Source organism: Dermochelys coriacea, chromosome 2, assembly GCF_009764565.3.
Source record: "Dermochelys coriacea isolate rDerCor1 chromosome 2, rDerCor1.pri.v4, whole genome shotgun sequence".
Taxonomy (NCBI): domain Eukaryota; kingdom Metazoa; phylum Chordata; order Testudines; family Dermochelyidae; genus Dermochelys; species Dermochelys coriacea.
In genome coordinates this window covers 153525891-153551318 of record NC_050069.1, presented here as the reverse complement: position 1 = coordinate 153551318, position 25428 = coordinate 153525891, and the positions used below count along the sequence as shown (strand labels likewise).

The following is a 25428-nucleotide window of genomic DNA, read 5'->3' as shown; positions in this document are numbered from 1 at the left end:
GCCTCATTGAGTGGCAGGGCAATGTGGACAGAGGAGGCAGTAGGGAGGATTTTAAGCAGTTTATGATGCAGCTCCTCAATCTGCTCGAGTGAGATCTGTAAAGAATCAACCACCCTTCTGATGAGATCATGAAACTGCTTAAAATTATGAGCCAGGGATGGTGGTGGCAGGACAGCTTCATCCAGGGATGAAGAGATGTTTGCAGTTGGAGACCTCCTTGTCAGTCTTGGCCTCCTGCTCCTCAAAAGTCTCTTCCTGAGGCTTGAGGTTCCTGGAAAGGGAAGGTGAGGAGGGTTGCCGGTCTCTATGAAAGGCAGAGTTTGAGGCCCTAGAGAATTTATAGTGATAAGCTGCCCAGGTATGGCCAAGGGGCTGGTGCATATGACATGGGTGGTAGAATCCATGGGTGTTCACCCCAGCAGTATGGTAGCTGTGGATGTTTATCACAAATGACCTCAGGTTGCTCAGGGAATCTCAGGAAAACAGCCTTCATCGAGCAGAGTGAAGAGCCTTGCACAGATATTTGGGAGACTGAGGCAGAGTGTTCATCAGAATCCTCCTCCTTTAAGTCACTCAGTAATGGTGGGACAGCAGAAGGAGCTTGAGGTACCACCACCATTGGTACTGGTTGGGTATCTGGGGAGCTGAACGCTCTCGGTACCAAGGAAGTGTGAAGTACTGCCATCGGTACTGGATGTCCAGAGATCTGGATGTTTTCAGTACCAAGAAGAAACTGGAAACAAGCAAGAGTGATTCAGGAGTCTGACACTTTAAGGGAATTTGGGAAAACTGGAAATCTTGTGGTACCAAGAATGTTGTCAGTACCATGTCCATGACTTGAGCTGAAGTAATGGTAACCAAAAGAGTGGGTGATACTGTGAGTTTTTAACTCTCTGGGGGGAAATCTGGATGGAGCCAGAGCTTTTTTTTCAGTACCGTGGTAGAGCTCTTCTTGCCACCACAGCCTGCTGTTGGTGCTGATGGCTTCTTGAAGCCCAATACTTTAGAGTTTCTAGGCTTGGCAGAGCTCTCAGTATCTGAGGAATCAGCAGCCTCATGGGTACCATGTCAGAGACTGATGGGATCCAAGAGAGCTAAAGACTTCAGCTTCTTTGAGGTAGATTCTCCACATGAAGAACTCAGGGCAAGGTCTTTGAAAGACTTTTAAGTGGAATCTTAGGTCTTCTCAGATCCCCCCAAAGAATGCCACTCAGCTAAAAGAGGCAGATGATGTACTCAGAGACCCTCATATGGGGAGCTCCTGACCTCAGTCAGCAGCCGGATGCAGTGAACTCTCTATCAAAGAACAGACAGAGAAAACTTTGAATCTTTCTGCCTCTAGAGCTTAATGCCAGACAGAAGTTTCACTTTTGGGAAATTTGAGATTCCCCAAAACAATGGATGCAACCGGAGTATGTGCTGCTCACCACTTGGACAACTTGTTAAGGCTTGGTCTCAAGCTGGGACGGTTGAAAAGGAACAGCGGACGATTAGCCCACAGAGTGCTAAATAGCAATGGCATGGAGCACAAGGTGGAATAACATGCATGCATGGGCTGAATAGACACTGTTATGAAAAATCTCTGATCGAAGGCACAGGGGGTGCCAGCACACCTACAGCGGAGCATCCATAGGAACACTACTTGAAGATCATCAGGTTGCAATAGATATATTGTCTTAGCTCACGAAAGCTTATGTTCTAATAAATTTGTTAGTCTCTAAGGTGCCACAAGTACTCCTTTTCTTTTTGTCTTATCTATATAGATGCATGTTTGCTCTGTGGTTTTGGTAATTTACATTTTAGTTTAGTTTTGGTTCCTATAATTTTCATTTTAGTTCTTGCTGCTCTGGCTAGCAGCTCTGTTGCTAAAGCAAGTTAAAGTGGTGACCACAGACCTTCTTTTAAGAAGAATTTCTTCAGGACAAGATTTCGATCAACTTTGTCTGGGTAGGGGAGAAGAGATGCATCACAACAGCTGTCACTATGGGCAGATAATAGTGCCCCATGATTCTTTTAAAGAGAAAATTGCTATAAAAGAGGCAAGGAGGAGGGAGGATCATGTAGCACTGAAGGAAGTAATCTGTGCCACTCAGCAGAAGGAATGGAGCACAAACCCTCTGTGTAACACCAAGCAGCCCAGGAAAAATTGTGCCTTCTGAGACAATCTTTCCCAGTACTCCCATCTGAGGATGTGGCTCCATTCTGCCTCTGACTTTGCACAGATAACACACTCTAGCTCTTAGCAAGGAAGCCATTTATCAGAATTTAGCTCTTGAGATTAAGTGGAAAGCATTCACTTATTTTCTAAACATAAGGTCAAATCCACAGACATTCAACCCAATCAGATGACTTGCCAGCATCAAATTATAGCAAATTTCCTTTCTTCTTCATTGGGACAAAGGCGATAAAATTCAATTTTCTTCACAGATTTGGAGATTACCTTACAGTAATAAATCTTGCACGGTTGTGTGTATCAATTGTATGATTATAGACTGCATTCAATTTGCCAATATTTAGCATAATTTTAATGTCTACTTTTAAAACAGAAATTGGTCAACAGGTTCAGTGGTCATCTGTGGATTAGACCTCCTTTTATATCAATGGAAAGGATGTGGCAAGCTACCATATTAGCAGGTTTCAGAGTAGCAGCCGTGTTAGTCTGTATTCGCAAAAAGAAAAGGAATACTTGTGGCACCTTAGAGACTAACAAATTTATTAGAGCATAAGCTTTCGATGCATCTGATGAAGTGAGCTATAGCTCACAAAAGCTTATGCTCTAATAAATTTGTTAGTCTCTAAGGTGCCACAAGTACTCCTTTTCTTTTTGCATATTAGCAGGCTATCCTATTCTGGAATTGCAGCAAAAATGATACCTAATAAAGGAATAAATTTTTGTCTACAAGTTTTAAAGAATTTGACTAGAGAGCCATATGGTCTTGGGCTTTTTCCAAGCTTTAAACTGTTAATAGCCTTTTTAGTCTCCACTTGAGATATTGATTCTTCTAAACTAACAGCATCTTCTGTTAGAATTGGCAGTTTCATTTTCTAAAAATGCTGTTGAATCTGCTCTGAAGGATTTTTATATTGTGATGTGTAGAAATCCAGAAAGGCGGACTTAATAGATTTAGGATCACTTATTGTATCTTTCAGTTTTTATTAGACAAATTGCTCTCTCATGATCTCTCCTTTGGAGATAAGCCAGTTTGTTGTAGTTTTCATAAATGGTTCTTTTAGGGCTTGTTTACATGAACAGTTAAGTCCACAGCAAGCTGGCATGAGAACCTACCCTTCACTAGCCTGCTGTACATTAAGTGTTCATGTGGATTCTGCTGCTGCACACGAGAAGTTCACCAGTATGCTTTGACTTAGTCCCATTTCAAAGCGGAGCAGGTCAAAGCACTCTAGGGAACTTTTGGTGCATGGCAGTGGGGTTCATATGAACAGTGCATGGCAAGCTAGGGTCAGGGTAGAGTTATACCCCAGCTTGCTGCCAACTAACTGTTCATGTAGACAAACCCACACTTTGCTTTATTTGCTACTGTTTTTTTAACCCAATAGCATATTAAATTCACTGATTGCATGTATACATTCCCTATATTTCTTTTGGCTTCCTGTACTCTTAGGAAGAGGTTCTCATCTGCATTTTTTATGGAAAGTAATTCTATGTATCCTTTTTCCCCCTATAAATTACTAACCATACCAAGCCACCACTCTCAGATTACTAATCTGGATACTTCCTATAGAGGTAGCCTTACTAGTGTCCTCCAAAATCATTCAATTTTGTACATACAAGAATATTTGTAAAGTTTTGTGCCTATCTGTACATTCTATAATATTGTTTAACATCCAATGCTTTCCTTTTCCTAACTTATTTGTACAATAGGCTACAAAGACACATGGTTTGTGTGAAGTATACAGGCCCATATTTGATTTGGGCCTTTACAAACTAATTTTTTCAATAGTAAATGAAAAGTAGTTTGATAGAAATGTAAAAGCAGTTTAAAGGTTAAAGAGCAGTAAGGTAAGCTATGAATTTATATCTAGGCTGCCCCCCTCCCCCAAAGAAACTTCCTTAATTTCTTATTTAGTAACAGTCATAAGTTAATGAGTGCGTGTAAGAGAGAATGGCTGACAAGTTAGAACTAGCCCACTGCCCAGACCAGGAAACCACGTACAATCCTTTATTGGAATGGCAGACTATTATTGGAGGTTTGTCCCTCACTTTAGTACTCTGACTGCCTATTATCACTGATCAATATAACAAGTAAGCCAGACAAGGTTGTCTGGTCCAAACAAGATCAACAGGCCTTCTTGAAACTGAAGGAAGCCCTGTGCACATACCCAGTTCTGGTAAGCCCTGACGTTGACAAACCTTTTATAGTGTTCACAGATGCCTCTCACACAAGAATTGGGGCCGTGTTGACGCAAACTGAGGAATAAGGGGAGACACAACCCATAGTATACTTGAGTAAGGAACTGCTTCCCCAAGAGGAAAAAAAATAAATATACAACCATAAGGAAAGACCATTGAGATGCAAGTCCTCAGCAATCTAGAGTTTGTTTTGAGTGACATTTCACAGTGTACACAGAAAACTCACCTGAATATATCAAATGAAGGACCTAATGCCAAGTTGCTAAAATGGAGTGTGGTGCGCCAAGATTATGATATGGAAGGGATACTTGTTAAAGGGAATGCCCATTTAATTGCTGATGCTCTAACCAGGAAATTTATTGGTTTCCCTCGGGGGAAAGTCAGCATTCTAGTTACTTCCACTTCTTGAAGAGGGAGATTTGACAGATATGACAATACCTTGCAATATCCTGGACAAACCTTATGGAATTAAGTGAAACTACTGTATTAAGTTTGAGTATCTGGGGAGTCCATTGTATTGAAAATGCAAAAATTTTATGTAATATTGTGGGATTGTATGGAACTTCTTTAGGAGGAAGGACATGATTAATATAATCTCTGGAAGATACTAGGAAGTTCAAAGGACTTTTTGGGACAATATTTGTGAACTGGTTTTCCTAGGGAAATGCAAATATTCCATCTTAAATCCATTCCTTTGAAACTGCACTTTGAGCGGAGACCCATTGTCAGGCTGATTACCTATTCCAGGTCTCTTCAAAGCACCAAAAGCGGTTCAATGAGCAACTTATTATCATAGGTTGAGTCATGGGTTGTTCTCATTCTGAGCAAAGAGTGTGGTGAACTTGAAACCATGGGAAATCCCCTGCATGGGATTCTGAAGGACTGCTCCTGTTGGAGGGGGTGATCTCTGTTAAGCTTATTAGCAGGTGTGTAGGTTCTTTTGTTTTTAATAAATTTTCTCTGTAGTGCTGTTACCTTAAGAATAAAATATGCTTACGTAGCTTACCTGTGGGAAGTTACATTGTTAGTCTCCCAAGAGAAAGCAAGCAGGTCTGCTTAGGCACTCTACCTTTTTTCCTGGGAACAACACATAGAAGACAGGGAACTGTTCAGCTGGGAGATATCCCTGTCAGAAGAAAGATGTGGGGCTGCATCCAAGAGAGGTGATGGCTGGGAAGCTAGAAGCCTGAGAGGGGAATACAGGTGGAATTACCTTTAACTGAGACACAAGTTATTGATTATTTTTAATGAGTTGAAGTGTGTTCATTAGCCTAGAGGAAGCCTCCTAATAGTCCTGCTTTTGAATTTTTGAAAGAGCATTTGTCTGCAGTTACCAGAGCAAATCTTGCAAGATAATGGTCATTCCTTATTGTGATTTGCCATAATGGCCAAAGGTCTAAAGACAGTCCATTGCAAAAGGATTGGGCCACATTAACCATATCAGGCATGTAGGGACCATCTAATTGGCCTTTGAAAAAACAAAGGTAGCCCATGAAGTGGAGTAATGGGGAAAATAACCTGCATAAAAGTTAACACCAAGCTGAAGAGAACAGTTTTCTCTTGACATCACCATCATCTGAAGCTTGGCACCCCTTTCTTCCCTGGACTTGCCAGCCAGAGGGAGAAGAGGTAAAAGATTCAGGTCAATAGCTATGAAAGTTTGATCAATCTGAAATTAACTGAGAGATCCTGAATGTGTCACATTAAGCTACTTTATGAGCTTGGCCACCTGTTTCATTGACTGGTTCCAGTTAACAGTCACATAAATCAAAGATCTCAAGAAACAAGGGAGAAGAAAGAATATGTCCCTGTTTTTATTTGGCATGAGGGGATGACTCAATGCTCCATCGAGGGGGGAGAAGATAGAGAGAGAGCACGCGCGCGCCCTCAATAGTTCCCCAGAAGTGAATATTAAATCCCTGATTTATTATCTAGTCAGAGATTCTCCTGGGTTAGAAAGGGGCATTATTCAAGAAGCTGCTAGTGTGTATGATTTAACAATCACCTCTGTGTTAAGTCCTGTAGAAAGATTATGTATTATTATCTGAAGAGGGAGGAAATAGAGCAGGGAAACAATAGCCTGTAACCTTAATGACCATTAAGAAAGAAGAGTTAAGGGGAATTACAAAGACATAGTTCTAATAGCTGTACTTTCTTTAAATAAAGTACAGGATTATGTCCTGATCACTGGTTGTGGTCTTAGATCGAAGGCAAACTGGTTCCTTCTTGAATCTCCCATGCAGGGTTAATAGAGTAACTCTTCCTTATGTCAACCTCATAATTTGATTTGACTGCCTTTGTATTCATTTGAAAAATGGAACCATCGATCCATTGATTTCATTTGTGATCTTGATTTGATCATTGTATTGTTTTATGTTTTATTAGTTTATGGAAGTTAGCTTGTCAGCAACATGCTTGATTAGTTTTATGTTTGCTTTCTCATTCTTTTAATAAAAATATACTGACCTGATTCCTCTCTCAAAACTGCAACATGGGTCAAACTACGCTGAGGGCAAAAGTACTATAGTTAAGATGTTGATGAACCACTTGGTTCTGCCCTTAATTAATCTCTGACAATCATATTGCATCTGACAATCATATTGTTAATACCAACATTTTATGCATCTTCTTATAAATAGAATTGGTAGCAATGAATGTGGTTAAGGTTGCCTTACACTTTCGATTTTATTTTTCCTACTGCATGCATCCGATGAAGTGAGCTGTAGCTCACGAAAGCTTATGCTCAAATAAATTTGTTAGTCTAAGGTGCCACAAGTACTCCCTTTCTTTTTACTTTCAATTATAAGCCTCTGTCTTCGGTTCTGTATAAGTTTGCCAAACTATCTATCGAGGCTGAGATTTCTCATGCTTGTTCTCTGTCTCATGCTGAATTGTTTTGCAAGATTTTTTTTAAATGGTTCATCTGTGTCACAGACCAAAGTTGGGGAAAAAGCCATAGGTTTACTAATGTTAACATTTCCCCCCTTTTTTGCAGAGATTTAGAATTGCTATAATTTGGAATAGGAACTTGACATTTGGCAGGACGATAATTCTGTGGTCAGTGATTTGCCTTATGTCCTCATGAAAATCCATTCAGAGTTGGCTGAATTTTTAGCCTCTGAAAAATGCCATTTGTACATGATCAACAGAGCTTGTTAGAGGCTTGCTGATATCTATTTCCCCCCTCCACCCCCCACAGCCATACAGAACAGCCGACCTGCATTCTCAGATGTCAGCACATTCACTCCTCAAGAATTATTGGATACTCTGAAAGAGGCTGACTGAAGACCCGTAAATCTGATCCATGCCCTTTCTGGCAACTGGTACCACTCATGACCAAAATAGCTAGTGCCTCATTCAGGAAAGGAATCATGCACTAACACTGAAGCAAACCATCTAGGAGACATCAGTTTTAGCCAACTATAGTCCTGGATCAATCCTTCAGTTCCCAAGAAAGCTCATAGAAAAGCTAGCCAAAAGACAGGGAGGGATTCTCTCCGGTGCTATTATGCTAGTATGCCACAAGGTCACCTGGTAAGATGACATGGACTCAAATATCAGCAATATGCAGGTTACACACAGGTCTATTGATCCTTCACAAAACACAGCTTAATACTTGGACAAGATCAGCTCATAAGTGAAGAACCTGAGCAAGATGGAGATTATATTGGTGGGTAGAGGAAAGCACTTTGAGGAGTATGCAGCAATTGTGCAGTCTCTGTTGGTTGACTCTGTATACTCACAATCAGTCAATGCAGTCCTTAGTATAGAATTATTCCTGGATTCTTCCCTGATGCTAACCACTCATATATCAGCATCTCTACATTTTCCCATTGACCAGGAGACTAACTCCTATCCTGGCAGACCAATGACCTGCCCCATTATACACACTTTCATCATCTCCAGTATGGAAGGCAGCAATGCCACATACCTGAGCACGGAGCCATCAGTCCTTAAGAAACTCCAACTAGCACAGAAAATGGCAGTGCATCTCCTCAGTAACATGGGCTACCACGAGCACATCAAACCTGTCCTCTGCTGTCTTCACTGGCTTCCCATAGAAATCAAGTCAAGTTCAAGATTTTGGTCTATATCTTAAAGACACTCAATGGCCTCAGCTAAAAGATAACCTAAAAACTCTAGTATGAAAACTGGTTAATTACACTTTTCATCAGGCACAATAGAACATTGTACAACAAAGGTAAAGCTCACCTGTGTGGGACACAGAAGTTTCTCAGAGGCCAGTCTGAGACTGAACTCCCCAAAAATATAAGGACTATCACAAACCTCACCATTCCACACAAAGGACAAGGCACATGACTTCACTCTTGTATTCTCTCATATAAACATGTAGCAGTGTGTAAACAAACCCCACCACCACCAACAACAAAAAATCTTACCAAAAAAACCACTACAGTGTACTTCAATTCTCCCGCGGAGAGGATGAGAGAAAGAACAAACATCACATGACAGATGTTAGTCATGCCACTGAATGCATTACTGGAAGGTGCTCAGATATTACAGTGATGCTATAAGAACCTAGATAGAATGGACTAGAATAGAAAGCCCACAGAACTTTCTACATGCCACCTGCACTGACCATGCTCCAAGGCCTCACAGAGCTTTCTGCTTGGAAGACTCAGAGCTAGTGTTCTATTCAGGAACCAGGCAAGTAGCCACCACTTCTTCACCGGTCTAAGGGACAGCGGGCAGGAGGACCCTGAGTTCTAGTCCCAACTCACCCACTGACTACTGTTACTAATTCTCTGCACTTCATGAGCCTTATTATTGAGGAAGAATTCATATTCACTCCATTTTATGGATGGAGTAATTAAGAGGTGTACAAAGTTACTTCAAACAGAACTGGAAAGAGAACCTAGATTTCTAATATCGCAGAGTTAAGTCTTATCCACATTGTCTTTCAAAATGAACATGCCATATCTATGTGATTGGTTACAGACAGCACAACCTTTTGACCATACTTCCCCTACAGCCAGGAACAGAACCCAGGAAGACAGATTAACAACATTCCTTTATCTAGCAAGTAGTTAAAGCCACTGGCAATATGGGAAATACTCTTGCCCTAGGGGCAGGTCCATATAAAGGATAAAAAATGTTTCTAGCTCCTTTATTAAGTTTGCAACTCAAAATAAAAGAGGGTTACTTACCTGTACAATAATTGATGTTCTTTGAGAGAACTTATATACATGCCACAGCTGGTGATTGCATGTTCAATGCATGTGTCATAACTTCCTAGTCAGCAGGATCCGCAAGGGTGCCACATGCACCCTTCACTCCCTTTTCTGTTTCAGAAAGGGTAGAAAGAGCAGCATTGCCCCACTACACCCAGCTCCTTTTCCATAGTTTGTGGGACTTCAAAGCAGTGAGGAAGAAGGGTGGAATATGTATATGGACTTGCATCTCAATCATCAATTACTGCATAGGTAAGCAAAAACTGCAAATGACAAAGTTTGGAGGTATTCCCGGTACAGAGGAGGACAGGAATATCATACAAGATTTGGAGGACCTTGAAAACTAGAGTAATAAAATGGGATTAAATTTAATAGTCCCTAAGTGCATGACCTTGCACTTTGCACTAAAAACAAAATTTTGCTATAAGCTGGGGACGTAACATTTCAGAGGAGGAGAAATATATGGGTGTACTGGTGAATCACAGGATGACTGAGCTGCCAATGTGATACGGCCGTGAAAAAAGCTAATGCATGAGGTGAGGTATTTCCAGTAGAGACAGGGAAAAGTTAGTACCATTACACAAAGCACTGGTGACACCTCATGTGGAATACTGTGTGCAATTCTGGATGCCCATATTTAAGAAAGATGAATTCAAACTGGAGCAGATATAGAGAAGAGCTACTAGGATAATCAGAGGAATGGAGAACATGCCATATGAGAGGAGACTTAAGGAGATTAGCTTGTTTAGCCTAACAAAATGAAGGCTGTGAGGAAATATGATTGCTCTCTATAAATAGAGCAGAGGGATAAAAACCAGCGAGGGAGAGGAGTTATTTAAGGACCAAGGCTGGCACAAGTACAAATGGCTATAAACCAGTCATGAACAAATTTAAGCTTGAAATTAGAAGAAGCTTTCTAACCATCAGAGCACAGAAGTTCTGGAACAGCCTTCCAAGGGGAATAGTGGGTGGGGGACAGGGAGAACCTAACTTCTTTCAAGACTGAACTTGATCCATTTATGGAGAGGATGGTATGATGAGATTGCTGACAATAGCATGTGGCCCATCTGCTTTAGCAAATGCCTTCAATGGCCAGAGATGTGGAAGACTCTGCATTAGCATAAGGAATTGTTTTCAAGGAGTGAGACTGGTGATCTCTAACTAAGTGATTGCCATATTTGGGGTTGGGATGGAATTTTCCCCCCAGGTCAGACTGGCAGAGACCCTGGGTTTATTTTTGGGTTGCCAAAAGGGGAGAGATATCTAGGGCTGGGGGAAAAAAACGAGTGATATGCTGTCTTTGGGCATGGAGTTAAATCTGCTGCCCTGTTGCAGAGAGGGAAGGGTTGTGTGAGGAACTGGTGACTCTTCCTGAGGGCTTCCTCTTTGAAACCCTCTGCCCCTTCCTAGAAGGCACGGGTACTCTGTATTGATAGTAAAGGAGCTGTCTGTGGTATGTCTAAGGCCTGAAATGCTGTCACTTGAAAGTTGGAGTGTAGACCCACAAGGACATGAGCATGGCCCTAAAGTGACCCCATGGCTGCTTAGATCTTGTTGTGGAACAAGGAGCATCCTTAAAAAGAAGGACCTACAATTATGGTTTGTAGCTCCTTAAGAATTCCTGACAAGAACAGCCACAAAGAGCAGTGCATTATTACTGCTGTTGCCATTGTTCTGGAGGTTGGGTCCATGGCATCCAATGCCTCCTGGAGGTATTGCTTAGCAACCAGCTGTTCTTCTGACTTGAAAGTCTAGAATTCCCTCCTGAATTCCGGTGGGAACTTTCAACTGAAGCACAGAATGACACCACTTGACATGGTTATACTTCACCAGGATTACTTGATATCCTCATTTGGAGGCTTGAGGTAGATGATGACTTCCTACCAAGCATGTCTATGCACTCCTGATCTTTTGGTGTCCATTTCTAAAGGTGTTGGTGCATTCTTTCATTCACCACCATCACTACCAGTGACCCTAGCATCAGGTGTGAGGAGAACTGCTTGTCGCCTGTGGCCAGTACGCAGTACCAATAATTGGCCCACTTTGAAGCCAGTGCTATGGAAGCAGGCGTCTGCCACAGGCCATTCATTGGCTCCAGCAGCCCCTCATTTATAGGAATGACTACACAGACCAGAACCAATAAGTATAACATACTGAGTACCTTGTGCAGCATATCCCCACACCTTTTCAGTCGGGATCTATGGGATTGCTGCTACCCATCTCATGAGATCCTAGAAGATTTTATGATTATACAGAGTGTCTGATGCCTTATCCAATGCCTGAGCCTTGTCTGGTGATGGGGAGGAGGTGTTTTCCAGTACTGGCTTTGGGTGGTCCAGCTCTGGAAGCTGCTGCTGCAGCTTGCTGTCCTGAGTACAGGTGATCCCTCACCCCCAGGCACAGAGAAACCAACCTGTGTTTGGAGTGTATGGGGGAGGTCAGATGTTCTGCAGTGTCCACAGGGCCCACATGGCTACCCAGGTTAGTACGAGCAGTCCTGCTAAGAGTTGATAGCAAGCTTGTGCCTTGACTGAGACTAGGTTTGTCTTCCCCAAACAGGGGAAGATAAGATCACCAAGTATGGGATCTGGCTGGGGATAGGGGTAAGCTCCACTCCAAGTCTCTTCCAGAAGCAAGGATGCCCTCCCTGCTATCAGCAGGACAGATGTTATTGGCCCTCAGGGGTACCATGGCAGCCCTGCAGGCAACATCAGGTCCAGGAACCTGTACAGCAGCATCAGCAGTATAAGACTTTCAGGTAAGTCTTTGGTCAAGAGATTCCAGGTTTGAGCTCCTGAGGTGGGGGATACTGGTCCCAAGATCACTGTTGTGTGGAAGGGCTGAGCCATTAAAGCTGCCTATACCACTGTTGATGCTGGCACTGCACAAGGAGGCAATGCTAGGTCTGGTACTAGCAGATGTTCTGTCTTTCTTGGTACCGACAAAGTGAGTATGGCTGAGCAGGTGCTGGCAAAAACCTCAAAACCTGTGGCACATCCAGCTCCACACAACTAATGCCAGCGGTGGTACTCAGGGAACTAGTTCTAAGTTTTGATGCATCCTTGATGTCAGACAGCCTTGTAGTCTTATGCAGCGTAGAGTCTGAGCCTCAAGACAGTATTTTATGCCTCTCCTCACACAAGGACTTGCGCTCAGTGTCTGTCTGATCCTGCTGCTACAGTGCACCTCAAAAGGTTTTGAGAATACCACCAGCTTGGACTTTGATAACCTTTGGTCCCTCAAAGATCTGGAAGTCTGGAGCCATGGATCTAAGTCCGGCAAATGGACTGCTCTAACAGGAAAGCCCTCAGGCAGGACTCCCTGGAGTGCTGGGTCCACTTAGAGAATGACTTGCAGTGCTCACACCAGTGCAGAACACACCCCTTACAGAGACAAAATAAGCAACTTGTATGGCTCTTCTTGAGAGGCCTTATAGCCTCAGATGAAGGGCACTGCTTAAAGCTTGAGAATTATGGCCCAGCACGTAAGCCCCTCTGGTACTGGGTCTGTAGGCAGAGAACTTCTGTCACCAATAACCTCAGGTCTGGTATGCTAATGCTAGTCTAAGAGTCAACTGCTGACTTCATTCAGCCATGATGGTAGGCTGCTCCCAGCAGAGTTACTCAGGGAGACTGGAGAGGAAAAGGAAGTTGGTGGCAGCTAGGAAAGGGAAATAGGTAGGGACTCACTCCATTGATTTTGTTGGACATGGTGCAATAAAACTTCACTTAGGGCACACGTATATCCAGGGCTAGAGCTCAGTAATAGTTAAAAGTTCAGAGGGAAACTAAAAAGATGACTGCTTTATTAACAGTTATTAATCATGACCAGACAGAATGGAGAAGTGGTAGTTCAGCTATAACATAATTACACTCACATAACTCTTGCAAGTATATTAGAGTTACATCATTAAAATAATCTACTCATTGGTTGATCAGTGACCATAGGCAGAACATTGTTGCTTAGCAACTTTTCCAAGCAGAATATTACAAATCAACCCTTTCACATGTGTCATGCATCATACAGTAGACAAGTAGTGTGACTATAGCATGATATGCACATAGTTCCTTCTTTGGAAAGCTCACCATCTCATCAACTCTGTAGGCCAAATTCATCCTTCAGATTAGCACACCAGCTTAGCCTAGGGCTAAACTGGGTCCTATGTGTGGAGGATTTTCTACAAGAAATGTGTAATTGTCATTGCCTGTGCTAAAAGGGATCCCAATCTTTGGAAAAAACACTACAAAGGGCTTGAATGGGTTGGAAGAAATGTTCTGATTTTGTTTGAAATGACATTCACATATCTAGTCTATATTTTCTTTAATGAACAATTCTGTAGCAAAGTATGATGCATCATTACTAAATAGCTGGGGACATCAATGCACTTGATTACATTTATGATCCTGTTCCAAGCTATTCAGAAATGAATTGTCTCATACTGTAGAGCAAAGTGTTCTTTATTCTGTCACCCATTATTCTCATAATGCATAGAGATTATGGTTGTGGCACCATTTGTGGGCAGTTAAGACTCTAAAAGAAATGTCATTGTTTTCCACAGCTATGGAGGTTTAGTCTTATCAAATCACATCAGACAAACTTGTTTATACAAATTATCAGTTCAACTAAAATTGGGTATTTTTTTCCCAAAATCGGAAACTTCTAGGGAGTGAGATATTCTACTTTAAATTAGGCTAGGCCCTCATAATGTTTGAAAAAGTGCAATATATGGAATATTTTTGCTCAAAATGCAATGTGGGTTATTAGCTTTGAAATAAAGGTCCCTTTCTAGGTTTGGTATTACCAAGCATGAAATACAAGAGGGTCCATCTAACTATGACAATACTTACTACATTCCAAGTGTCACCAAAGGGATTACAGCAAGGGTTTCACTTATAGATATCTGTAACTTTTATGTCAAGATTTTCAAAAATTGGAGTATAAATCCATATTTAGGCAATTAAATAAGTGAACTGGTTTTTCAGAAGTGCTAAGTCTCTAGCAGCTCCCAGTCACCATCATTTGAGCTCTTGGGAGCTCAGGATTTTGGAAAAAATCACACCACTTTCTTACGGTCCTAAATATGGATTTAGGAGCCTCACTTTAGGCTGCTATTTTGGATGCTTTGGACTGAATATTTATGTATATCATGGGGAAAAAAAATCAATAAAGTACCTCTGTCTCTGCTCAGAGACAGATCTTCTTGAAATATGCTCTATTCACATTTGAATAATAATAATCTCTAAAAACATGCCATGAAGTTACACCTGAAAAATTCACCATGTATTAGATATACTATGGGCCATTTGGTCAAGATGCTAAACATTCATAGTGAAAAAACAAATTTCAAACAGAAGGTTTGTCTTATTTCCTATTTTAAAGAATTTAACAATAAGATTGAAAAAATTAAAATTTTAAGTCTCCATATGTTGGTTCTTTAGAACAGATGGTCTCTAATATTGCATTTTAATGGTGCGAATCTGATTAGCTAAAATAATAATCTGGGTCTTATGCTTTCTCCTCCCAAGATTTATGAACTTTGAGATTTACTTAGTCAAACACAAAGACACCCCCTGGGAAATCCATTACAGTTTTTTGCTGTAAGTACAAAAAGCTCTAGCTAAATTTGTATTACAATAATGTTTTGAAAAGGTGTACATATTTTAAAATTACCTACTGAAAAAGTATCTTAATAGAAATTAGATATAGAGAGAACTAATTAGGTCATCTAGTCTAATATTATGCTAATCAGAAAAGACCAGATTTACAAAGGTATGTAGGCACTTAAGATAGGTGCTTAGTGGAATTTACTGAACCGTCAGTTAATACATTATTAGTGCATTGTTCAGTCTAGTTTTAGATAACTGAAATAAAGAGACAGCCGTTGCATTGCTTTAAGACTTGTGTGGGAAAAGTGTGGAAAATTATAACCTTTCTATGGGTTTTTAAACCAACCACAGTATTTAATAGAAATTATATCCCAGCTATAAACTCTATGGGATGGTTAAAAAAATTGATAGAAAGGATATATTTCTCTAATAAATTCTATCAATGTATAGAGAGATGTACTTATAATATTCTTAAGGGTCATACTGTTTGTGCTGGCACAGCAGAGCGGGGTTCAACAAGAAGCCAATTATGGCTTCCTGGTTCTTTGCTTAGTCATAGGCACAGATCAGAGCAGTTTGTGGGCTGCTTTAACATGCGTCAGCTGACACTGCTCCCCAAAGAACAGTTTGCCATCTGAGGATAGCTTGAATGCTGTGTGTTCTGCCCGGGCCTCTTCCTTCCCCTACTCCGCGCCAATATGCCCACTGAGCTGGTAACTGTGTGAGGGTGGCAGGGTCAAATTATGACATAGGTATGATAGGTTTGTGCCTAGGGCTTTGCCTACTGGAATCAAGTGTTTACATCATACTCTGAGCTTTCATTGAACAAAATAGTAAATTTCTGGATCTCATAGTTGTGAAAAGAAGTTTGAAAATGTGACCAGAGAGTACCCAAAACAGCACATGCCTGCAAATACTCTGGAATAATAGCTATGAACAGTGCCAATTCCAAAAGCCATTTTTCTGGGGCATCCACCAACATCACAGAGTCCTCTGCTGTGGGTTATGGTTTAAGAAATGAAGGCAGAGGACCAGGTTCACCTATCCAAACAGATGCACACCCTAACTGATGGGGTAAGTACTGTAAGGACCTGTGCTGTCACCCTGCCTCTCTGGAGGGAGAAAAGTCTCATACTTTTTCTGAGGGGAGGGAAGGAGAGTTCCTGTTCCATGGGAGGTGGAAGGGAACAGGTTTCCTGCCATTTGCTGCCCCTGCCTCTTTGAGAGAGGAGTGGGCCCTCCGCTACTGCTATTCCAAAAGTGATGCAGGACGAGGAGACATGGCTCAGCTGTTACTGAGAATGAAGTCAAGGAAAAACAGGTATTTTTAATAATGGGTGTTTTTTACCCCAACCAGCTATTTGAAGAGCTCTAGCATTTCCAGGTTTTGTAGCAGGAAGCTGAAATATGACAGAATCAGAGGTACAACTCTGGTTAGGGGAAAGATGCTGCAGCCATAGAATTGTTGCAAGAAAAGGTCACCATACTATTTTAACACAGGCAAAATAATGTATTGTTGCACAGCTTTGTTATCAGAAGCAGCTGAACTGTTTTGGCTGAAATTTTCCAGATACATTCAGCCTGAGGTAGAGACCTGGCCTGTATAAATTCAAGCAGTGAAAGTCTGGCAAAGTTATAAGCAACTGAAAACAGGTCTTATAATGAAAAGTGTTGGGTAACCTTAATAGGTAGTGCTGCCTGCCCCACCTATAATGATTACAAGCTATTTGTTACAAAGGACCCCTGTCTCATTCAGTACACAGGATGGAGAATGAATGAGGCAAAGGGTTCTAAGAGATAAAAGGATGTTCTCATGTGTTTAAAGCACTGGACTGGGACTCAGGAGAGCTGGTTTCTATCCTTGGCTCTGCCACAGATTTTCTACGGGATGTGGGCCAAAATGTTCAGTGGGGCCAAATTAAGACAAATTTGACTCTAGCATTTTCTAGCTTTTGAATGTTTGATTAACTTTACTTTTACATCTTTTTAATGTCCTTATATTCAACCTGAATAGAGTACTACTTTGCTACATTTCATAGCACTACACATAGCTATACCAACTTGGACCTCTGTAAATAATTCTTCTTTCTCCTTGATGTTTACAGCTTTTATCTATTTAGAAATGATTTTCATATCCCTTCTCCAATCATCATTTGGTTATACAATACAGGTTTAGTTTTTACTCTTTGCCAAATATGAGTGAGGGCTTCAGGTTTGCAGTATGATTGCAAATACACAGGGACTCTGATGTAGTGGCATTACAGAGTGGAATAATGATAGCAAAACAGCATAAATGCCAGTCTTTGAAGATAATACTTTTTGTTTCCACTGCCTTCACCATGTAACATTTTGACATCAAGATAAAACAAGGCCAGCAGAAGTCTAGGATGGTGAGCAATTAAATACTCAACAATATCAATAAAAGAGGTACTATCATTTACACACAAAAAATCCCTTCCCAGATGTCAGATGTAAGTACAGATACCAATGGACAAAGCTAGGAAGTTCTGAATGAAGTTGCGTCAAGGATATCATAGCACTAGCAACACTGTGCTTCAAGTATGGATGGCAACAAACAGTATTCTGGTCCAGAGGTGGCGATTGCCAAAGCTTTATTTTATTTGTCTGCCAATGGACAAACTTTTACTGGAACAGGGTAAATACTGATTATGGAAACTCTAAGCAATTGTTGTTTAAAATGTGTTAACCTTCCAGGTTCAATTCTCAGGGTGCCCGAGCTGTGTTTAATGCATCTGACGGGGGAGGGAGCAGAGGGGATATTCAGGACCCAGCATATAATAGAGCAGCTTTACTACTGTTCTAATTTATGCAGGCAGGACTGGCTTCCTTTAGCAGTTCTGCCCGCTGAGGCTACGCCAGAACACACAACGACTTCCGGCCATTAGCAGGCCTCCTCCTCCTCCTCTTCACTACCAGCACATTCTCTGTCAGTGCAGGAAGTGGGCAACTTCCCCCTCCTCCCCCTGGGCAGAATCGTCAGCTGCCTGGAGCAGAACAGAGGGGATTTACCAAGGCAGGATTGAGCCCCAATTAAAAGTGTTTTTTTTTGGTAAATATTAATTCTAGTCTACTTTCATTATCTCTAATGAGCTCTTTAAAACTTTTCCCTACTGACTTTGTCCTTTTTCATTTGACAAAAACTGATTCCCCTGTACTCCTGTGTTTCTAATGTAGCTGAAATTAATGTGATTCTTTTAAATTACTTCTTTTTAGCACTAGATTGATCAAAGATGTTAGCAGTGCTCTGGGAATACTGTATCATTTGACATTTAATGGCTTGGCAGCAGGAGAAGCTCATTCTGGCTTTTGTTGGTTATTTTAAAAAGAAGAACAATTGCAGCAAAGTAGTAGTGGATTAAAGTAAAACAAAAGACAATTGAATGTGGAGCATTGTTTAATTATAATATTATAAATCATATTCTCAGCCAACTTTAGAGTGTCTTCAAATATTTGTTTTCATCTCCACTGGACTGGACTTGACTTTTACATTTCAATTCTAAATGAAAAACTTCTGTTTGAACAGAATCTTCACTCCAGTTTTTTAAACTTCTTCACCCAACCAGCAAAAACAAGTATTCCTCCACCCCCATACTTCTCTTAATGAAAACTAAAACATATCAATTCTTTAATAGAGACAGTTACTGGATTACTATGATTACTTTGATTGGGTACAGAGGATAGCTGAATGTTGTAGGCAGGGACAAATTCCACTAGCCTCACCAGCTACAGAGAGTTTAGCCACAGTGCGGAAACTATTATATTGCTCTAGCACTACCTGAAAGTGGTGGGGGAAAAACCAGACAGTCCTTTGGCAAAGTACCCCACTCCATCCCTGTCCCCTCTTCTCACAGTCATACATAGAGCCCTGTAGCTGGGGGGCGCCTCCTGCTAGTTGTCTCAGGGAATTAGCATTCCAGCCTCCAGGGCACCCTCTGTCAGCCAGTGTCTCGCCTTGCTGCTAGCTCCCATGTCCCTCCCAGGACCCCGGTGCCCCAGGGGTCAGCACCCCTACAGTTCTGGGTCTCCCCCTCCCAGGGGAACCCCCCCACCCACTATCCCTGCCTCACCTCAGTCGTGAGCTCCTGCCAGTCACCAGCTAGCCCCTGCTTCCTGGGGCAGACTACAGTATGAGCCACTCATTACAGGCAAGGCTGGGTTTGGACCTGCTGCCTCTGCCTACCCGTGGCTTCCCCTGAAACCCCCCATACCTAATAGGGCTTCCCAGGCTTGCAGCCTGGGGCTTTCCTTGGCCAGAGCTCCCCAGCTCCTTTGGCCTTTCGGCAACGCTGCTCCAAACTAGATCCTCTATTCAGGTCTCTGCAGCCAGGTCCCTCCCTCCCTCTCAAAGCAAGAAAGAGAGTATTCTTCTACACCTAGCTTCCCTGGGCTTTTATAAGGCCTGCTGGGTCTGTTTGGGGCGTGGCCCCCAGCTGCAGCTGCTCTGCCAATCAGCCCAGCTTTTCCCCTGCCTCAGACCTCTCCCAGGGCTATTTTAAACCCCTCTAGACCCGAGCAGATGTCACCTCTGCTACAAGCCCCCACAGGGTAAAAAAACATCAGGAAGTGAAACCACACCAATCCTGCTGCAAGAGGATTATCTGAACCCATGGAGTTAGGTTAGGAATTGGGTGGGTCCCAGACAGCAGCCACATCAAGGGATGGGAGATTCCAAGGGCCACACCATCTATCTCAGGGCTCTGAAGAATGGGGCAGTGCCAGCATCTTTACCCTTCCCTGGCCTGAGGTGGGCAGGAGGTGTCAGAAAGCCGGTATGGAGCTCAGAGTAAGCAGGGAGCATCTGGTTCTCATCTGCTTCTCAGATCAAAGGAATGTCTTTTGCAAATCAGAAAGTGCCTTAGGATTTCATAAAAATGAAAGATTTTAAAAAATATAAGTTAAAATATGTTTTGCTGTTGAATGCCACCCCTACGGTTTAGCTATTGGTTGTTAGATTCAATGGCCAGAAGGGACCATTGTGTGCAAGCTGGTTTTGTCATACAATACGTTATGGTGGTACCCCACATAACCTCCAAAGCAGCAGGACAAAAAGTGTCATTACTATAAGAGGTATATTTAAGTATACGAGTTCATATTCTATACAGTTTTTTAGAAGGAGAAAGAAATCTGTCAATATATAAATAGATCAAAAAGTTATTTATAGACTGCACCATATATATTAAAGGTAGAAATAAAATTATTAGGTAAACTTGTCCTCCTTACTAATGCAAAATGGTTCCTTTCATTATATTCTCTTTTCTGCTGTTTTATTCAGTCTTCCTTTAAATGAATCAAGTGATGAGTTCTAGAACTATGCAGAGCCTATTTCACAATCTAATAGATTTCACTGTTAATAATATTACCCTGATATTCAGCCTAAATTATCCATGACGACTGACAAAGTAATGTACTTAAAAGCAACATTTTATTGAAGCTGGACATTTATGAATAGGTAGACCTAGAACTATCCATAAAGTATTAAACAAAAGGGTATTTAAATCATTTAAAATTTTGTGCTCCTTGATTGATCTGTTCTAACATGGCATAACAACAAAAATGTTAAACCATTCTTCAGATATATCCGTTATTTGTCAAGTTAAAAATATTAGAGTTTCAATTTGTTTGGTTTGCTATAATGTGTATGACCTAAGCTTGGATAATTTTTTTTTAAATCTACTGTCTGTAAACTAAACCTGATCGAAAATGGCAATAGTGTATTTTCTGTCAGTTCAGTGGTTACTGCTACTGTTACTCTATTTTGGGGACAACTCCCACTCTCAAATCTGAAGTAGAATTACAATGCCGGTCATTGTACTGTCCCTGCTGGAAAACATGTGGTATAAGAAAAGAACTTCATGTTTCTGAGTCATCTCTCCTGTCTTAAATAGAGCTTATCTATCTTGGTAAACCAAACATGGAAAACACAGTACAATTAAACATTTTGTGTTGACAACTAATTAGCTAATTTGCATATTCTTGTCAGTAAATAGTCCTCTTTTTAAGGATTATACTTCTCAAACACTGAAATAGAAAACCAAAATAAGCAAGGACAAGGGAAGGGAATTGTAGTGATTAATATTGTGAGACAGACGTCATTTCAATTCATAGGGTAGGTAAATTATGTTGCAATCCAATGTTTTGACTGAGATGCCCTTAATATTTCCAGCATCTCTCAAGATAAAGCAGTTTATTGGGCAGCATTTAGGTATTTGAAGACATTATCCAACACCCACTACTGTGCTTTTATAAAAAAACTTAAATATTTAATGCACAATTGTCAATAAATGACTGGATTAACCAAGTTATTCACTACAGATCAGATCCTGCCACCCTTACATTCTCTGAGCAGGGCCGGCTCTACAGTTTTTGCTGCCCCAAACAGTGAAAAAAACTGCTGCCACGGACGGCAAAAAGGAGAAGCTGCCACCGATTTGCCGCCACAGCCTGCGGGACAGAGAGGCTGCTGCCGAATTGCTGCTGCCACAGAAACACTGCCGCCCCTTGCTAACTGCCGCCCCAAGCACCTGCTTGGAATGCTGGTGCCTGGAGCCAGCCCTGTCTCTGAGTAGTGCCTTGCTGTGTAAATACTCCCACTCAAGTTGATGGGACTAGCTGAGGAAAAAGATACTAGTTAGTGGGTGAATAAGGGCTGCAGAATGCAGCATTTAATAATTAACAGACAAGAGTCACTGAATGTCAGAGGTGAGGAGCCATTTGACTGTCTAAAGGCAAATGGCATGTCAGAGTGCAAAGTGAATTCTTAATGAAAGCCCAGTAGACTGAATTATTCATTCCTGTTAGAGACCTTTTGAAATGACATATTTTGGTGAAAATGATAAAATCTACAATATAAACACAATATTAGAAATAAAGATGAGAAACCAAATTCTGTTTTCAGTTATACCAGCAGAACCTGGAGCAGTGGAATTCAGTGGGTAGAATAGTTGTTCAGATGTTGAGAAACATTGTTTTGTGCAGCAAGAGTTTGATTCTGGGAAAGTGGATCCTTGGACTCAGCTAGAATAAGCGTGCACATTATGGTGGTCCTCTGCATGGAAGTGTTAAGGAGGGAAGGGGCTCTCATGCCAGTCGGTGCACCTATAATTTGGCTCTTAATTGTTTTCGTCATTCAAAATATTCTGCACTGAATAAAAATACATATAGAGAACTCTGGTTAAGAACCAAAATATAAGAAGTAACAAAATGTTTTTGTGGTTAAGGCACCAGACTGGATTTCATGAGTTCTGGATTCAATTCCAAGTCAACAGACTTCCTGTGTACCTAGGAGAAGTCACTTCATCTTTTTGTGCCTTGGTTTCCCCATCTGTAAAATGAAGATAACTGTCCCTCTGCCTACCTAGATTGCAAGCTCTTTGGAGTACAGTCAGACTCTTACTAGCTATGTGTACAATACATAGCACAATTGGACCACCTGGTGCTCCTATAGTACAAATAATAAGGTATTTTATTAACTCTTAAAATGCAGGTCTTTGAAAAGGGCATGCAGAGGAAAATCTTTAAGGTGAACCTGTGCATTTTCCAGCATAACTTTCCCCTTTCTTAGGTTTATGTGGCTCTATTTTTTCCTTTGTTAGCAAAAATATTACAATTGCATTTATAGAATTGTGTATGGTTGCTGATTTTAGCTCTCAATCGCCAATAGTTTGTCAGCTTTGTTTTTTCATTCTGATTTCCATTCATACTTTCCCAACAAAATGAATAACTTAATAGAGTCTCAAAGACTAAGGCCAGAAGGGACCAACACGATCATCTAGTCTAACCTCCTGCACATTGTAGGCCACAGAACCTCACCACTACTCCTATAATCGACTCCTAACCTCTGGCTTGGTTACTGAAGTCCTCAAATCATGATTTAAAGACTTAAAGTTACAGAGAATCCACCATTTACACTAGTTTAAACCTGCAAGTGACCCATGCCCCATGCTACAGAGGAAGTAAAAATACATCCCAGGTCTCTGACGGTCTGACCTGGGAGAAAATTCCTTCCCAGCCCCAAATATGTCGGTCAGTTGAACTCTGAGAATGTGGACAACTCCCAGGAGCCAGACACATGGAAAAGAATTCTCTATAGTACCTCAGAGCCCTCCCTAGCTAGTGTCCCTAGTTTTCTGTTTTTAAAGAAAACCATCTAACATTTTATATGTGTAAAGAAATGATATTAGAAAAAACAACAATATAGCAATCCAAACATGAGATACCACATACTAGATAATGGTCTGAACGACTGTAATTCTAGCTTGGCTTTTCTATATCTACAAAATGTTTTGGCTCAAAAAGATGGTTACAATATTACTTTTTCTAATCTGGCTCTAACCACTACTGTGGCTCAATTCTGATTGATCTTGGTCACTGCCTGCCTTTCCAATCAAGACTAGAACAACAAAATCCTACAAGTACTCTATCTCGTCCCCTCCTAGCAAGCTATGAGAAACTTTTGTTTGCAACACTTATATTCCAGGTGATGCAAAATGACTTAATATGACCATAAGAATGGTCATACTGGGTCAGACCAAAGGTCCATCTAGCCCAATATCCCATCTTCTGATAGTGGCCAATGCCAGATGCTTCCAATGGAATGAACAGAACAAGTAATCATCAAATGATCCATCCCGTCATCCAGTCCCAACATCTCGCAGTCAGAGACTTAGGGACACCAGTGGAGGATCTGCTCCCTGGAGATTTATGGATGCTGGAGTAAACTAAACTATAAACTATAGTTCATAAACTATAGGCTATAAACCAGTGAGGAGCAGGGTTTCCCCAGCCTTTGCATTTTGTGAACCAGTTTGTAGATATATGTCCCTCTCTTGGACTCATGGATCCTTTCAAAGCCCACAACTTGACTGTCAAAACAGTTCATTCCATTGAACAGCATGGAGGGCTCTGTAGATCACTATTTGAGAACCTCTGATTATAGAGGCTATGAAGGGGATATAAAGAAAAAAGGGACACAAATGTTGACTATTCAGTGTATTTCAATATGATATTTTTCTGAAAGGGAGGACAGTGTTCCACAGCACCAGTGGAAGTATGGGTATTCAGGGGGTATAACAATAGCAGATAACAGCTTCATCATATCTGTGATAGGAACAGTTGTTTCCTCACCTTTTTCTTCATTTTTACATTTTTGAAAATTGCATGAACTCTCCAGGTTTTTGCAAACATTGCTCCAAATGCAGTTGTATAGCCCACTGTAAGAATCCATGTCCGGACCTAAGATATAATCAAAGACACAGCCTTTTAGTTTTTCACAGATAATTTGAATGTCTTAAACGTCTCAAAATAGTCTAAAATACCTATTGTATCTAGAGATAGTAAAACAGTTTAGCAATTTTTTTTGAAATTTTTAAATTATGTTTCTCAGGGTAATGGCACAGTTGTCTTCAATTTTTTACAGAATATTTTATTGGATTTTTTTAATTTTCAAAATTTCTAATTTGTTCCCTCCTTTCTTCCCTATTTTTCTTTTTCCCATTGAATGTAATAAAATGAGGACTGAATTCTTTCTCCCCTTCACTTTTTCCTTTGCAGTTTTCCCGCTTTTCCACTCTAAGTTTTCATAATGTCTTCAACTTTAGAAAAACTACAGAATAGCAAAAGGAGAAATGAAAGTGTGACTCTGCTGGTCTGTAACTCTGCTTGAGGAAGAAACAAATGAGGGCTATCAAGGTCTGCATCTTTGGGAGAGCTATAGCAGCAGCCAATAGCTCAACAAGTTAGTAAATTTGATAAATAGTGTGGAACTAAATGGTGAAGGACCTTTATGCCAAGGAAAGTGTGTTTGGTGCAGCGAAGGAGGGACACAAAGGAGGAGGAGATATGGTTGGAGCAACAACCAGAAAGATGATCCTAACAGCAACATTTTGAATGGACTTAAGGGACCAATGTGGATAGCATCAAAGTTAGATAGGAGGAGATTACAGTAGTCAAGATGTGAGATAATGAGGGACTGAACAAGAGCCTGAGTAGTCTGGAAAAACAGAAAAGATTTGATGTTAAAAATATCATATAGATAGAAGTTGGGAGACAGGGACATGGCCTGAATGTATAGGTCTTAGAGAGAGAGGACCGAATCACAGATATCACCTAGATTGTGGCCTTGAGTGATTGAGAAGATAGTGGTCTTATAAACAGTAATGGAAAAATAGAGGAAAGAGGAAGCAAAGAACGAGAACCAGGACAGAACAATGCCTCAAAAGCAATGGAGGCAGGATTTTAA

At 41.1% G+C, this 25428-nt stretch overlaps 1 protein-coding gene across 3 annotated transcripts in view; it reads right to left on the bottom strand.

Annotated features, from left to right (window-relative positions):
- The window catches only part of GABBR2 (gamma-aminobutyric acid type B receptor subunit 2), an 868870-nt gene that overhangs the window by 252650 nt on the left and 590792 nt on the right, over window positions 1–25428 (bottom strand). For all 3 annotated transcript variants that reach the window (XM_038393151.2, XM_038393150.2, XM_043508506.1), the window contains exon 12: window positions 24315–24422. In XM_038393151.2, coding sequence (XP_038249079.1) covers window positions 24315–24422 — 108 coding nt within the window. The remainder of the gene's footprint in view (window positions 1–24314; window positions 24423–25428) is intronic.